The 12,518-nt window shown below is 39.0% G+C and overlaps 1 protein-coding gene and 1 long non-coding RNA gene across 13 annotated transcripts in view; one reads left to right on the forward strand and one right to left on the reverse strand.

Annotated features, from left to right (window-relative positions):
* The window catches only part of LOC5568854 (cytospin-A), a 141,239-nt gene that overhangs the window by 21,523 nt on the left and 107,198 nt on the right, over positions 1-12,518 (reverse strand). For 8 of the 12 annotated variants that reach the window (XM_021854791.1, XM_021854789.1, XM_021854792.1 and 5 more), the window contains 4 exons: positions 11,475-12,329; positions 11,097-11,406; positions 7,318-8,583; positions 6,996-7,147 (listed from right to left, as the gene is read on the reverse strand). In XM_021854791.1, coding sequence (XP_021710483.1) covers positions 6,996-7,147; positions 7,318-8,583; positions 11,097-11,406; positions 11,475-12,329 — 2,583 coding nt within the window. The remainder of the gene's footprint in view (positions 1-6,995; positions 7,148-7,317; positions 8,584-11,096; positions 11,407-11,474; positions 12,330-12,518) is intronic. The other 4 variants (XM_021854798.1, XM_021854799.1, XM_021854800.1 and 1 more) reach the window with 1 other exon arrangement.
* Positions 1,040-6,690, forward strand: LOC110679594. The gene is made up of 3 exons (XR_002502614.1): positions 1,040-1,416; positions 1,609-2,121; positions 5,586-6,690. It is a non-coding gene; the product is annotated as an uncharacterized LOC110679594 (long non-coding RNA).

The raw sequence follows: 12,518 nt of genomic DNA on the forward strand, positions 1-12,518 counted from the left end.
ACGAACAAAAACGATACGAGCGCTGCGGGTGGCGGATCGGCCACCTACCATATTTTTGAATCGACCGTTAAAAAGGTGGTCGATGGACAACGATGAGAGTGTGACGTCTGTTTGTCTGTGCTCTTATTGTTCACTCGACTCGAATAAAACACCAACGACAGGAAACTTTTTTCTTTGTTGTGCAAAAAATGATGTTTGTGTTGATTGCACTCGCCATATACGTCAAAATCGTGGAACATGATTTAGAAAATCGTTCATTTCATAGGGTAAATACCATTGCTCACCTAGTTTTTGTAGCCTATCTTACTCAGTTGATCTCAGCTGATGGTGATCTCAGAATTCAAAACGGACCAAACTCAAAATTGCCGCCAAAATTTTCAATGTCTCAGATGAAAGCTATATCCTTCCTCTATACAATTCCACTAAGTTTGCTAAGTGTTCCAAGGGAAATATGAGACATATCACGTGAAGAAATACCCAAGATTTATCAAAAAATGGTATTTAACTGTTTTGCTAAAGGGCGAACACGAAATTAATGCACCACATTCAACCAGGCATATAACTTTTCTACCTTTGGGTAATAATCAACCAAATTTTGCACACTTTCTCATTGATGTGTATTGTTTACATGCTGTAAAACTCGAAGTCGTGTTTTTCGATTCAACGAAAATTGAGCTCTCGCCGAGCGGTGTCACGAACACGTGCGCAAATTTGCTGGTTGAAAATACTGCCATTTGATTTTGCTGGGAACAGCTGATCTTTGTTTATATTTTCCACCAGCACTCTTTAAGTAGAGAAAACAAATTCTTTCCAAACACCTGGAATTTCCTGACCTGTCGCACCGGCAGTTGGGAAAAATATTGAACATTCACCATTCAACCGTCTCCAGAGTTCCAGGAACGGTTGACGTTGGACCACGGCAGAGGAACTGGAAGAAAACCGGGACCGGAGAACAAAAAGAAGGAGGGAAAGGTGAAGCGGATGATTAAAGCAAATCCCAACGTCTCAAGCCGTGATTTGGCTAAAAAGATCGGCATGTCGCAAAGCTACGTCCAGAATGCAAAGAAGAGAGCTGGACTACATACATACAAGGTACATGTGGTGTCTGCCCTATTACTTTATAATTAAGCGTTAGCATGTAACGCTTCAGAAAAGAGACTGAGAGCTGAATAATAAAGAGCTAGCTAAGTCTAGCTTGAGCCGTGGCATGTGACGGAGTCTAAACGTATCGGTTGTTGTTTCATTCAAGTTACATAAGAAGAAGTCTTATTACTATTTTAGTTGTTTAAGTTATAAAACAGTTTAATTATTATTTTCATGTCAATTACCATTTATAACAGTGGCGACGACGGATAAATAAGTGATTGTGATAAGTGCAGATAACTCAAACGGAAGGCACTTCCAGAGTGAGTCAGCGTAAGTACAAGTACTTGAAGAGTTTCTTTGAGCTAGCAACTCAAGAAACTTGGTAAAAGTGACAGACAGGTTTTACTTGCAAATTGTTTTCACAAAAAAAGCATTTAGAGTATCTGTTGAGTCCTTTGAAATGGTTAATTTTATTTAAATAGTTAATATTGAGATTTTGCTTTCTTTTCTTTTATTCCACAGCTTGTGTTCAGAACAAAGAATTTCGTTCTCCAATAAGCAATACAGCATATCGGAGATTCCGTGCGAGAGGCGAGATCTGCTCGAAAATCGACTCAGAAGGTTTGAGTTACTACTGCTGTGCTGTTGCTGTTGAGTTGTTGGTTGCTGGGTTCGTGGATAGATTGCTGCTGTTGCGAGATTTATTACTCGGGAGAAAATTAGAGTACCAGGCATTTGAGAGTACCAATGCTGGAGGTCTCGCAAAGTGAGAACTGATATAGTGAACACCTTACTCACTACTCACAGTTCAACCCATACGTTGTGAGAAGCACATCGCGCCCATTGCGCCGAGTGGATCTACAGCAAGTTGATTTCGAGCCGAAGTAGGAGGTAGACGATCCCGTTGTCGTTGAAACTTCAGAGACACGTTTCGAAGGTTTCACTGTACAGAGGTGCATGCTGTAAACGTCTATAGTATAGGGGACGAGTTACAAGTGTCAGCCAAGTACACGGTGAGACTGATCTGCTGCAATCGTGAGTAGAGTATTGATTCGTTCCTTTTTTTTAAATTTGATAGCACTTTAAAATAACTACGCCTGGTATGATTGGGTCCATTGACCAGTACCAACGGCATAAGTCATTCACAAATTATGTTGAGCGGTTCGAGATACTATGTAAGCTGAATAAAGTGTCGGCTGAAACAAAGCAGTCCTGGTTTATTTCTGTGAGTGGAGATGAGGTTTTCGACGAGGTAAAGTTAATCTTCCCTAAAAAAGAAGTGAGCGAAATACCCTACGACGAAATGATTAAAAAACTGAAAGCTCGTTTGGATAAAGTAGAACCGGCATTAATGAATCGTTATGAATTTTATAATCGTTTACAAAGGCCTAATGAATCAGCAGAAAATTTTGTGCTCGCGGTTAAGTTGCTTGCGGAAAATTGTAACTTCAGGGAATTCAAGGATGAAGCAATTCGTGATCACTTAAAAATCAGCTTGCGAGATAAAGAGTTGAGGAAGAAATTGTTGATGGATGATGATGTAAATTTTGAAACGGTAGAAATGACTATTATTAGCTGTGAAAAGGCAGAAAGCAGGGCTGAACATATGGATGATTTTAGTGAATCTAGCAAAGTGCTATCGGTTAAGCAGCGATTAGGCGGGAAATTCAATGATAATGACCATAGAAGAGAAAGTGAAAAATTTCGTAATCGCAGTTGGAGTCGAGATCGCAGCAGGAGTAATGAGCGTGGCAGAAGTTATGATCGTAGTAGAAACCGTGATCGTGAGTGGCCTAGAAGTTATCGTCAGGACAATCGTGACAATCGCTTTAAGAATGTTCATACTAATGCTGTTTGCAATTACTGTAAACGTAAATACCTTATTCGTAAAAATTGCTATTTTCTACAGAACCGTGGAAAATCAGTGAATTTCGTTGAAAAGGAGGAAATCGTAGAAACTGCGGTTACCGATAAATTTAATAGAATACGCGTAAATGATTCAACTGAAGAGGATTCTGACATTAGTTGTATGATGATAGGCCGCATCAACAAGGCTACAGAGGCGTGTTTGGTTGATGTTACGATCCAAGGTTTTCAGCTAAGTATGGAAATAGACACGGGCTCAGCTGTAGCAGTTATCAGCGAAATGTTGTACAAGCAAAATTTCTCGTCGATTCCGGTATCCAAATGTGATAAAACACTTGTTGTAGTGAATGGATCCAAAATTGCTGTTGTTGGAGAGATCACAGTTGAAGTTACTTTGAATGGTTTTAGCGCTGAAAGGAAATTGATTGTTCTGAAAAGTTACAAGGATTTTACACCGCTTCTTGGTAGAGATTGGATGAAGGTGTTCTATTCAAACTGGAAGGACCAATTCATGCCACCTCGCTCAGTAAACAGTTTAGATATCACAAAAAATACGGAACAGATTTTAAGTACGATCAAGCAAAAATACTCTTAAGTGTTCATAAAAGACTTTACTGAGCCAATTACAGGTTTTGAAGCGGAACTAACTTTGAAATCAGAACAACCGATTTTCAGAAAAGCGTATCAAGTGCCTTTCAAAATAAAGGATAAGTTTTTGGAACATTTGGACATGTTGGAGAGTCAGGGAGTAATCACTCACTTGACCTAGCTGGTGCATACACGCAGCTGCAATTATCTAAACGATCAAAAAAGTATGTAGTAATAAATACAATAAAAGGACTCTACTGTTATAATCGACTACCTCAAGGTGCTAGTTCCAGCGCAGCTCTATTCCAGCAAGTCATGGACCAGGTCCTGAAAGGGCTAGATGGGGTGTGCTGTTATCTTGATGACGTGCTCATAGCTGGCAAGACGCTTAAAGAATGTATGGACAAGTTGGAGAAAGTTCTTGAAAGACTCTCCAATGCAAATATTCATGTAAATTTTAAAATGTAATGATGCTTTTCTACAAAGCAAACAAAATTTATTGAACGCTAATCTCCTCGCTTTCTATAATCCAAAAAAACCTTTGATAGTTGTCACCGACGCTTGCACCTATGGTTTAGGGGGAGTATTAGCACAAACGGAAAATGGAGTTGAACGTCCTATATGTTTTACTTCATTTTCTTTAAACGCGGCGCAAAAAAAGTATCCAATATTACATTTAGAGGCTTTGGCTTTGGTATGTGTTATACAAAAATTCCATAGGTTTCTGTTTGGTCAGCAATTTAAAGTATTTACTGATCATAAACCTTTAATTGGTATTTTTGGGAAGGATGGACGAAATTCTATATTTGTAACTAGATTACAACGTTACGTGATGGAACTCTCAATTTACGATTTTGTAATTGAGTACCGCCCTGGAAGTAAATTAGGGAATGCTGATTTTTGCAGCAGATTTCCACTGGATCAGAGAATACCAGGAGGTTTGGATCAGGAATACATAAAAAGCCTAAATTTTTCAAATGATTTACCCATTGATTTGGCGTTAGTTTCAAAAGTAACACGAGCAGACAAGTATTTGTTTGAAATAATAAATTTCATTACTTTTGGATGGCCTAAAGTTGTTCCTACTCAATATAGAGATTTTCATGCCCAAATGTTCAAACTTTAACTGGTTGACAACGTGTTGATGCTTGAAGACAAGGTAGTAGTAGTTCCTTACTCATTGAGAGAAGGAATTTTGAAGTTATTGCATACAAATCATCAAGGGATTGTAAAGATGAAAACATTGGCTAGGAGAACAGTGTATTGGCCAGGACTTACATCGGACATAGACGACTTTGTGAAATCTTGCGGTAGCTGCGCTAAAATGGAAGTAGTTAGGAAACCAGATGCAACTGGTTCTTGGATTGCAACTACTCGTCATTTTAGTCGTTTGCATGCAGATTTTTTTTACTTGGAGGGCAACAATTTTCTTTTGATTGTGGACAGTCATACCAAGTGGCTTGAAGTCGAATGGATGCGTTCAGGTACAAGTGCAAGAATTGTGAACAAGAAATTCGCCTCTATGTTTGCAAGGTTTGGTCTGCCTGATGTGGTAGTCACCGATGGTGGACCGCCTTTTAACTCCCACGAATTTGTCGGATTTTTAGAGAACCACGGTATTAAGGTATTGAAAAGTCCTCCTTACCATCCTGCCAGTAATGGCCAAGCTGAAAGGATGGTGAGAGTTGCTAAAGAGGTATTGAAAAAGTTTTTGCTTGACAATAAAACGAAAGCTTTAGACATGGATGACAAGAGACGAATGGATTTTTTCTTCTGAAAAAATGCTCTCATACAAACCAAAAATGTTGTTGGATTTGATCAATCCGCATAAAACCTACAAATGTTTTTTAAGTGATGCCGAGCAAAAATCAGAAAGTTCTGCGTTAAATGACGAATCGGGTTCTTCTTCAGCAGTTTTTAATGGTCCTCAGGATGATTTAAATAAGCTGGCGGCAGGGGATAAGATATTTTACGAAAATGTTAAAAAATTTCCAAGATGGTTGGAAGCTGTGTTTATAAAAAGAATATCTGATAATGTTTTCCAGATTCTGGTCGGTAAGCACAAGACGAATGCGCACAGGCGACAGTTGAAGGCTGCTTACGAACCCAAACGAAGTCGGACAGTGGTACAACTGCCAACCACCACAATGAACAAACGTAAGAGGGAGTCAATCGATGAGGATGAAGATTTCTACGGATTCTCAGATGTCCCGAGACCAGAAGATGTTTCCCAACGAAAGAAAGCCAAACATGCTAGAAGTCCCATTAACACTCGCTCGAGAACTACATAAATCAGCTAGGCGCAACCAAGCTATAGCTGCTTCACTACCATCAACGAGTTTGAGTTCGAATTATTGAAATAATCTTATTCATATCCATGTTCTGAAATTAAGTTGATTGACTTTTCTTAAGAAGGGAGAACTGTGGTGTCTGCCCTATTACTTTATAATTAAGCGTTAGCATGTAACGCTTCAGAAAAGAGACTGTGAGAGCTGAATAATGAAGAGCTAGCTCAGTCTAGCTTGAGCCGTGGCATGTGACGGAGTCTAAACGTATCGGTTGTTGTTTCATTCAAGTTACATAAGAAGAAGTCTTATTACTATTTTAGTTGTTTAAGTTATAAAACAGTTTAATTATTATTGTCATGTCAATTACCATTTATAACAGTACAGAACTTCCTAAACCGCGATGAGCGGCTACAATCGACGGCTAAAACTCGGGCATGGAAACTCTACGAGAAGATGCTGACAAAATATGGCTGCTGTGTGATGGACGACGAAACGTATATAAAAGCCGATTTTAATCAAATTCCGGGGTTGGAGTTTTTCACCGGCAAGAGCAAGTTCGATGTGGACGACAAATTTAAGAAGAAGAAAATGTCGAAGTTCGCCTCCAAATATGTATCTCATTTGGCAGGTCATAAATTTGAGAAAACCGAAAGGACCACCCTTAATTTTTAGCATATACTAGCTATCAGTGACATAACATTGGAACGCTAACGATGAGTGCCGATGGCGGCCTGTTTTCAGCGAGAATTGATCATTGTGAAATTGAATTGATTCAAATTAAAATTCTAAGTTCTGATGTTTAGTCTAAGTTTTGATGTTTAGTGAACATGGCTTGAAAAGGTGTGATAAAGTGTCTAGCTAAGAAGAATTATGTGCCGGAAATATGCCGGAGTTCGAATAGGATGAAGGATTTAGCTGTTGTGTACACCAAAAAGAAGTGCAAACCATTAAGATCTTAGGACGCGTAGAAATCTCTAGAGTCTGTTAGATTTATACAAGAATTCACTGTAAGGATTTAATACAGAAATTCAGTATAATAATAAAAAGGTTATGTTATTTGCTATCAAAAGCAACTCATGATTTGTTGAAATTCTGGGTAGAAAAAAACACACACACACCAAATTGCGCCACATTTTACTTGCACAATCAGGTACAAACGGTACATACCTGTTTCGCTGAATTTTCGATGCTTTCGATGAGGCTCTTCACGGAAAGACGTGAATCCTGCCTCTGGATGGCAGATTTCTGCTGTCTCCGTACAGCCATCTCCTGCTGTACGGTGTTAAATATGGATTGATGTGATTCGGTAGATGCGACTACTGTAATATTGACGAGAGATAGGGTTGAATTAGAAAACGAACTTCTTACACGTAAATCATTGCGCAAGGTGGTTAGACATTTACATAGCAAAGCGAACGCAGAAGAGAACAGTATATCGCATAGTTGTACCCAGAGCATTACACGACCACCAGTATTAAACTAAACTTACTACTGCTTTTAGTTTGATTAGTCCATTTTCCTCCACTGTTATCACCACTACTGAATTGTTTTGTATGATTGGGCTTATTTAAAACAAAGGAGGTTCTCTTCAACTGGTCCAGTTTTGCATCATCATAAGCGTTAACATTTTCTGTGAATTTTCTTGGTTTTGGTGTTATCTTGATTTGTGGTTCTACGATATTTGGTGGATCTTCGGTTAGCACGAACTCATTTGTAGTTTTATCAATGACATAGACTAACGTTCTTGATTTATTTGTCTGTGAATCATCCGTCACGACATTCAATTCATCAATGCTATTCATCCTAGGCAATGGCTTAGGTTTTTTGTTGGCAACACTGCCACATTTCTGAGAAACAGACGGGCAAAACTCAATATTGGCATAAATTAAATCTGGATCGTCTTCTTTTAAGCTTAGATTACTCAGACTGGTACTGCTAGATCGATTGTATCGGAATTTTTTGAATTTGGACAGGTTCGTTGTCTTGTTCATCCCGTCAATGTCCGGAAGTATAAGATCATCAATGCTTTTCGAGTGGAACAATGGCTCCAGGTTGCTCTCCTTCTTATACTGTCCGGCTCTCAAATCTTGAATACTTTTGGATGCAAATAAAGGAACGGGCCGGACTAGTCGGAAGCTGTGCTCTGATAGATTTTCATTACTTCTAGAAATGGCAATCGGACGAAATATTGGTTCCGGAGAGGTGTCATCAGCCGACGATTCTACAGCTTCACTCGACGAATTAGTCGACGAGAAATCATATGATTGTCCACCTAAATGAGCTGGAGTTACATTTCGTCCTTTTAGGGTTCTTTGTGGGTAATTGATTCGTTCAATTTCGTACGAACACCGATTGGCGTCGTTTACTATTGGTTCAATTTGTTCGATTTGGTCATCGTCCATGAAGTGGACCGACATTTTTGGAGGCTTTGAATGTGGTAACGGAGGAATGGTATCTGACACAGAGTATTCGCTTTTGCTGTTTTCGATAGAATACGATATTTGTTCTGTGGTAGAGTTCTGATGTTTGTCGCCATTCGATTGAGTTTTCGGATCGAGTGCTGCCGACATGGCAAGCGAAAACGAGTTCATCTGTTCCCGTAACACCTTGACCTGGTTGGAGAACTCGTCCACATTACGGTCATACGTGTTGAGGTTATCTATGGAGGCAGTTAAGCCCTGTTTGATGTCGTTTAGTTTCTCATAGCTAAGTAACATGCTATCCGTATCCGTATCAACTACATCTACACCAATAGCTGTGAAAAATCATGCACAAATAAAAGTTGTGTAAATACTAACTACTAACAACAAGGATGAGAGTTACAACAGTTACCCGGAGAAGTATCAGGATGACATACTTAATAATCATTAAAAATAAAATATAATAGAAAACAAATAAGAAGCAAAGTCAGAAGTGTTCGTAAAAGTAAAAGACAGAACAAATTTGACAAAAGATTAAAAGACCTAGGGAAAGAAATCAACAAAAGGTAGCAACTGGCGTGGCGAGATGAATCGTAAGCTTTCTTATCTTAGTTTCAGTACTACGGTTTTTTTTTGCAATAGAGGCCCCTTGTTACTACGCCAACGCGCCAGGGCGGTTCAGCATGGTCTTGTCCAACATCTGCGCGCTACGGCTATCTGCCCCCCCTGTGAGTCTTACTACACGAACATGTGTGTCAGCCATCTCAAACTGCAGGACGTACCAATAGAGTACCGTGAAGGCTTCATCACTTAAAACTTTTTTTATTTATGCACAGGAGAAGGCACGTAAATCGAAGATAAAACCTCCAATATGGAAGACGCGCCAAAACCCCTCCCCTTGATTATGCGACCTTGCCGCGATGGGAGGGCATAATCCATTAGCCCATATGATGGAAACCAAAGGCGTAACCTGTAGTGGTGGTATCACATTTTGGCATTTTTTGTTTAAAGCCGCGTCATAATTAATATGGCATGCATAGACGCAATAATATCTCGGATGTGATCCAACGGACATTCTGCGTCATTGATAGAATTGATGCCCATTTCAAATAATTAATCTATTCGAAGTGGACATTAATACTATTGGTGACGTTCAGTTTGCCTTTTGCTAACCAGAATGATCCGTAGCCACTCTTACTATTAGCTAGCTAGATACATCGTTATCATATACGACGTAGGGATTATAACTCTGAGGAAAATGACTAGTAGATTCACTGAGTAGAAATAAGTGGCGACAATCTTATTTTAATATGGTTTTTACATTACCATAACAAGGAATACCTCTTTTGTAACAATGGTATAAACAATCTAATTCCAGCTTCATTTTCGAAAAATTTACAAGTAGAAAGTAGGCGTTGTGAAGCACTGCGTTTGCCACCGAAAAGTGAATCTTGTAGGAGACTGTAATAGAAGGCTAAGGTAACTTTACTCTTAAATATTCACTATAATAATGACTATTGAAAGTAAGACGCTGAGAACGATCATTAGGGAACACATGCTAGTTTCGAGAAATTGTTGAACAGACAAGGAAAGTGACCTTTTTCTTTAAGGACGTATTGCGATTTTTTTCACCACTTAGACTTTAGTGATCTGAATTTCGTCTTTTTCAGATTTCGCCTTCGATTTCGCTGCCCCTTTTCGATCACCGCCGCCCATGCAATTATCCTGATGTTCATGACAGATTACTCCGGCCGGCTCAATGTTTACCATTTTTCTTTGTTCTCGATTAACCAGCTGGTCTTGTGTACACAACAAAACCAGCTAGTCCTCCGATGTTTACAGTCATCGTCATTGTTCTCATGCTCCAGCTGATCGTGTTCTCGTGTCAAAACCAGCTGGTAGTGAGTGAAATCAAGGATGAAAGGTGGATGGTGTTTGAAAATGTACCAGAAGTACATTATTGGCAGCTTCTCAATTTCGTCATGAAAGTCTAATCATTCGTGAAAATTACAATATGAACGTAATGACCAATAAATACTTTTAGCAACAAAAAAACGAAATTAACTAGAACTACTACTAAACAGCCAATTTTGTTAAAACTTGACGACAATTGACATTTAAGATTCTAATCTTACGTGAAAGACAGGAGTAATCAAAATAGCACTTAAATGACAAATTATTCAAAACCATTTCGACTAGACACTATTAGTAATGACACTACTACACTACTATTTCAAAAAAATCTGATGGAGCTGCTGATTTTCACAAAGCTTCCTTTTCTCAGAAGCAAGGGAATATGGGTATTTTTTAAAAACTACCACGTCATAATACTAATAAAAAAACAGTGTTCATGTGGGCACCATCGCCTAGTCCGTCTGAGTATTGGTCCTGGTAGAGGGGAAACTTGGCAAAAGCCAGACCGAGGGTTCAGCCTTGACAAGTTAAGCTGTCAGGCAGCTCCAACTGAATATCATACAAAAAAAAAAAAAAAAAAAAAAAAAAAAAAAAAAAAAAAAAAAAAAAAAAAAAAAAATATATATATATATATATATATATATATATATATATATATATATATATATATATATATATATATATATATATATATATATATATATATATATATATATATATATATATATATGGAAGACGCGCCAAAACGAACTCGTTGCTTGGGCCATTACAAAGTAACAATAGGTACAAGGTTTTTTACATGAAAAAGAACATCATCGTCATACTTCTACAAACTGTATTTTAGTAAGGGTACCAAAGAAATCTACTGCCAAAAGAATAATTATCGGCATACCATGCAAAACCAAACTAAACCCCATAATAGAGTGTTACGTACGTTTGTTGAGCTTCTCAATTTGCTGCTCCATGACACGTATCCGCTCACGTAGTGCCTTGTTGTCGAGTGCTAGCTGCTCTCGCGCGTTGTGTGCCTCGGTTTTGAAATCATTGGCCACTCGAACGGTCATCAGCAGGTCCGATTGGAACCGGTCCCATTCTTCACTTTCCTGCCTTCTTAAGTTAATCTCTTGGTTTAGTTCATCAGTCTTTTCCGCAAGCAGTCGTTCCGTTTCGCCCAGATGGCGCTGAGTTTCCGACAGCAGCGCCTCTAGTTGGGCTTTATCGTCGTTGAGACATTTGTTTTGAACCTGCAAAAAGTTTAAACATTTTCGTATGGATTTGGGATAGATAAGGCCATCGACAGAAAAAATCTTACCTGTAGCTCACTAACGTTTTCTTGAAGTTGCTGGCAATCACTAGCAATTTTGACTTTTTCTTGTTTTATTGTTTCGTGCTTGTACTCGAGATCGGAGATCACACATTTGGCATTGTTTCGCACAACCTTGCATTCTTCGCTCATTCGTGCCAACTGATCTTTCAGTTTCTGAATTTCACACTGGCTGATAGAAACTTGTTCCTGAAGTGACGCCACTTGAATTTCCAAGGCGTCCTTTTCTTTCCTGGCCGTATCTAGAAGCTCGCCTAGATCGGATTTGTCACCTAAGGCACGATCTTGTTCCAGCTCTTCGATTTTTGCTCGCGCATTTTCCAGCAACGTGGTCAGTCGACTAATTTCTATTTGTTTCACTGAGCTGTCCTCCTTGGATTGTATAAGCTGCGCATCTATTTCAGTTCTCTCCGCATTAGTTGCATCGATAGTAGACTCTAGGACTCCGATTCTCTCGTGCAGTCTTAATTTCTCATTGGTTGTGTCATCCAAGGCCACTTTAAGTTCGTTAAGCTCAGAGTTCAGTTCTTCTTGTTTCAACATAAGGCTCTCCCTTTCTTCTTGGGCGTTCTTGAGCAATTCCACCAGCTTCTGTTCTCGTTCTGTGGATCCCCCGTCCTGTTGGTTTGGCTCTCGCAAGAGCAGCTTTTGTAGGGTTCCGATCTGCGTACGAGAGTCCTCTAGTTTTTCGGTTTGCCTACAGAGGGACTGGAAAATAACGTCCTTCTCCTCCGCCAACCGTTCGTTGTCGGTTTGGAGCTCGTTGATTTGTGACTGCAAGTCGGCTAGTTCTTGCAGTGTTGCTTGTAGTTCTTCGTTGGTGGAATAATGAGTTTCCTCCATCTGTTATTGTAATAATAAAACATTTTTGTATAAATGTGCCTTAAATTTGCATATTGCATAAATCCGTTGACGTACCTTAAACATTCATCAATCAGATGTGGAGAACATGTTTGTTTAAATTGATTAAAATAGATAACCATTTAACGCTCAGAAGACTAAGTAAGAAATCAACTGCACACAGTAATCGTT

The sequence above is a fragment of the Aedes aegypti genome, chromosome 3, assembly GCF_002204515.2.
Source record: "Aedes aegypti strain LVP_AGWG chromosome 3, AaegL5.0 Primary Assembly, whole genome shotgun sequence".
Lineage (NCBI taxonomy): Eukaryota > Metazoa > Arthropoda > Insecta > Diptera > Culicidae > Aedes > Aedes aegypti.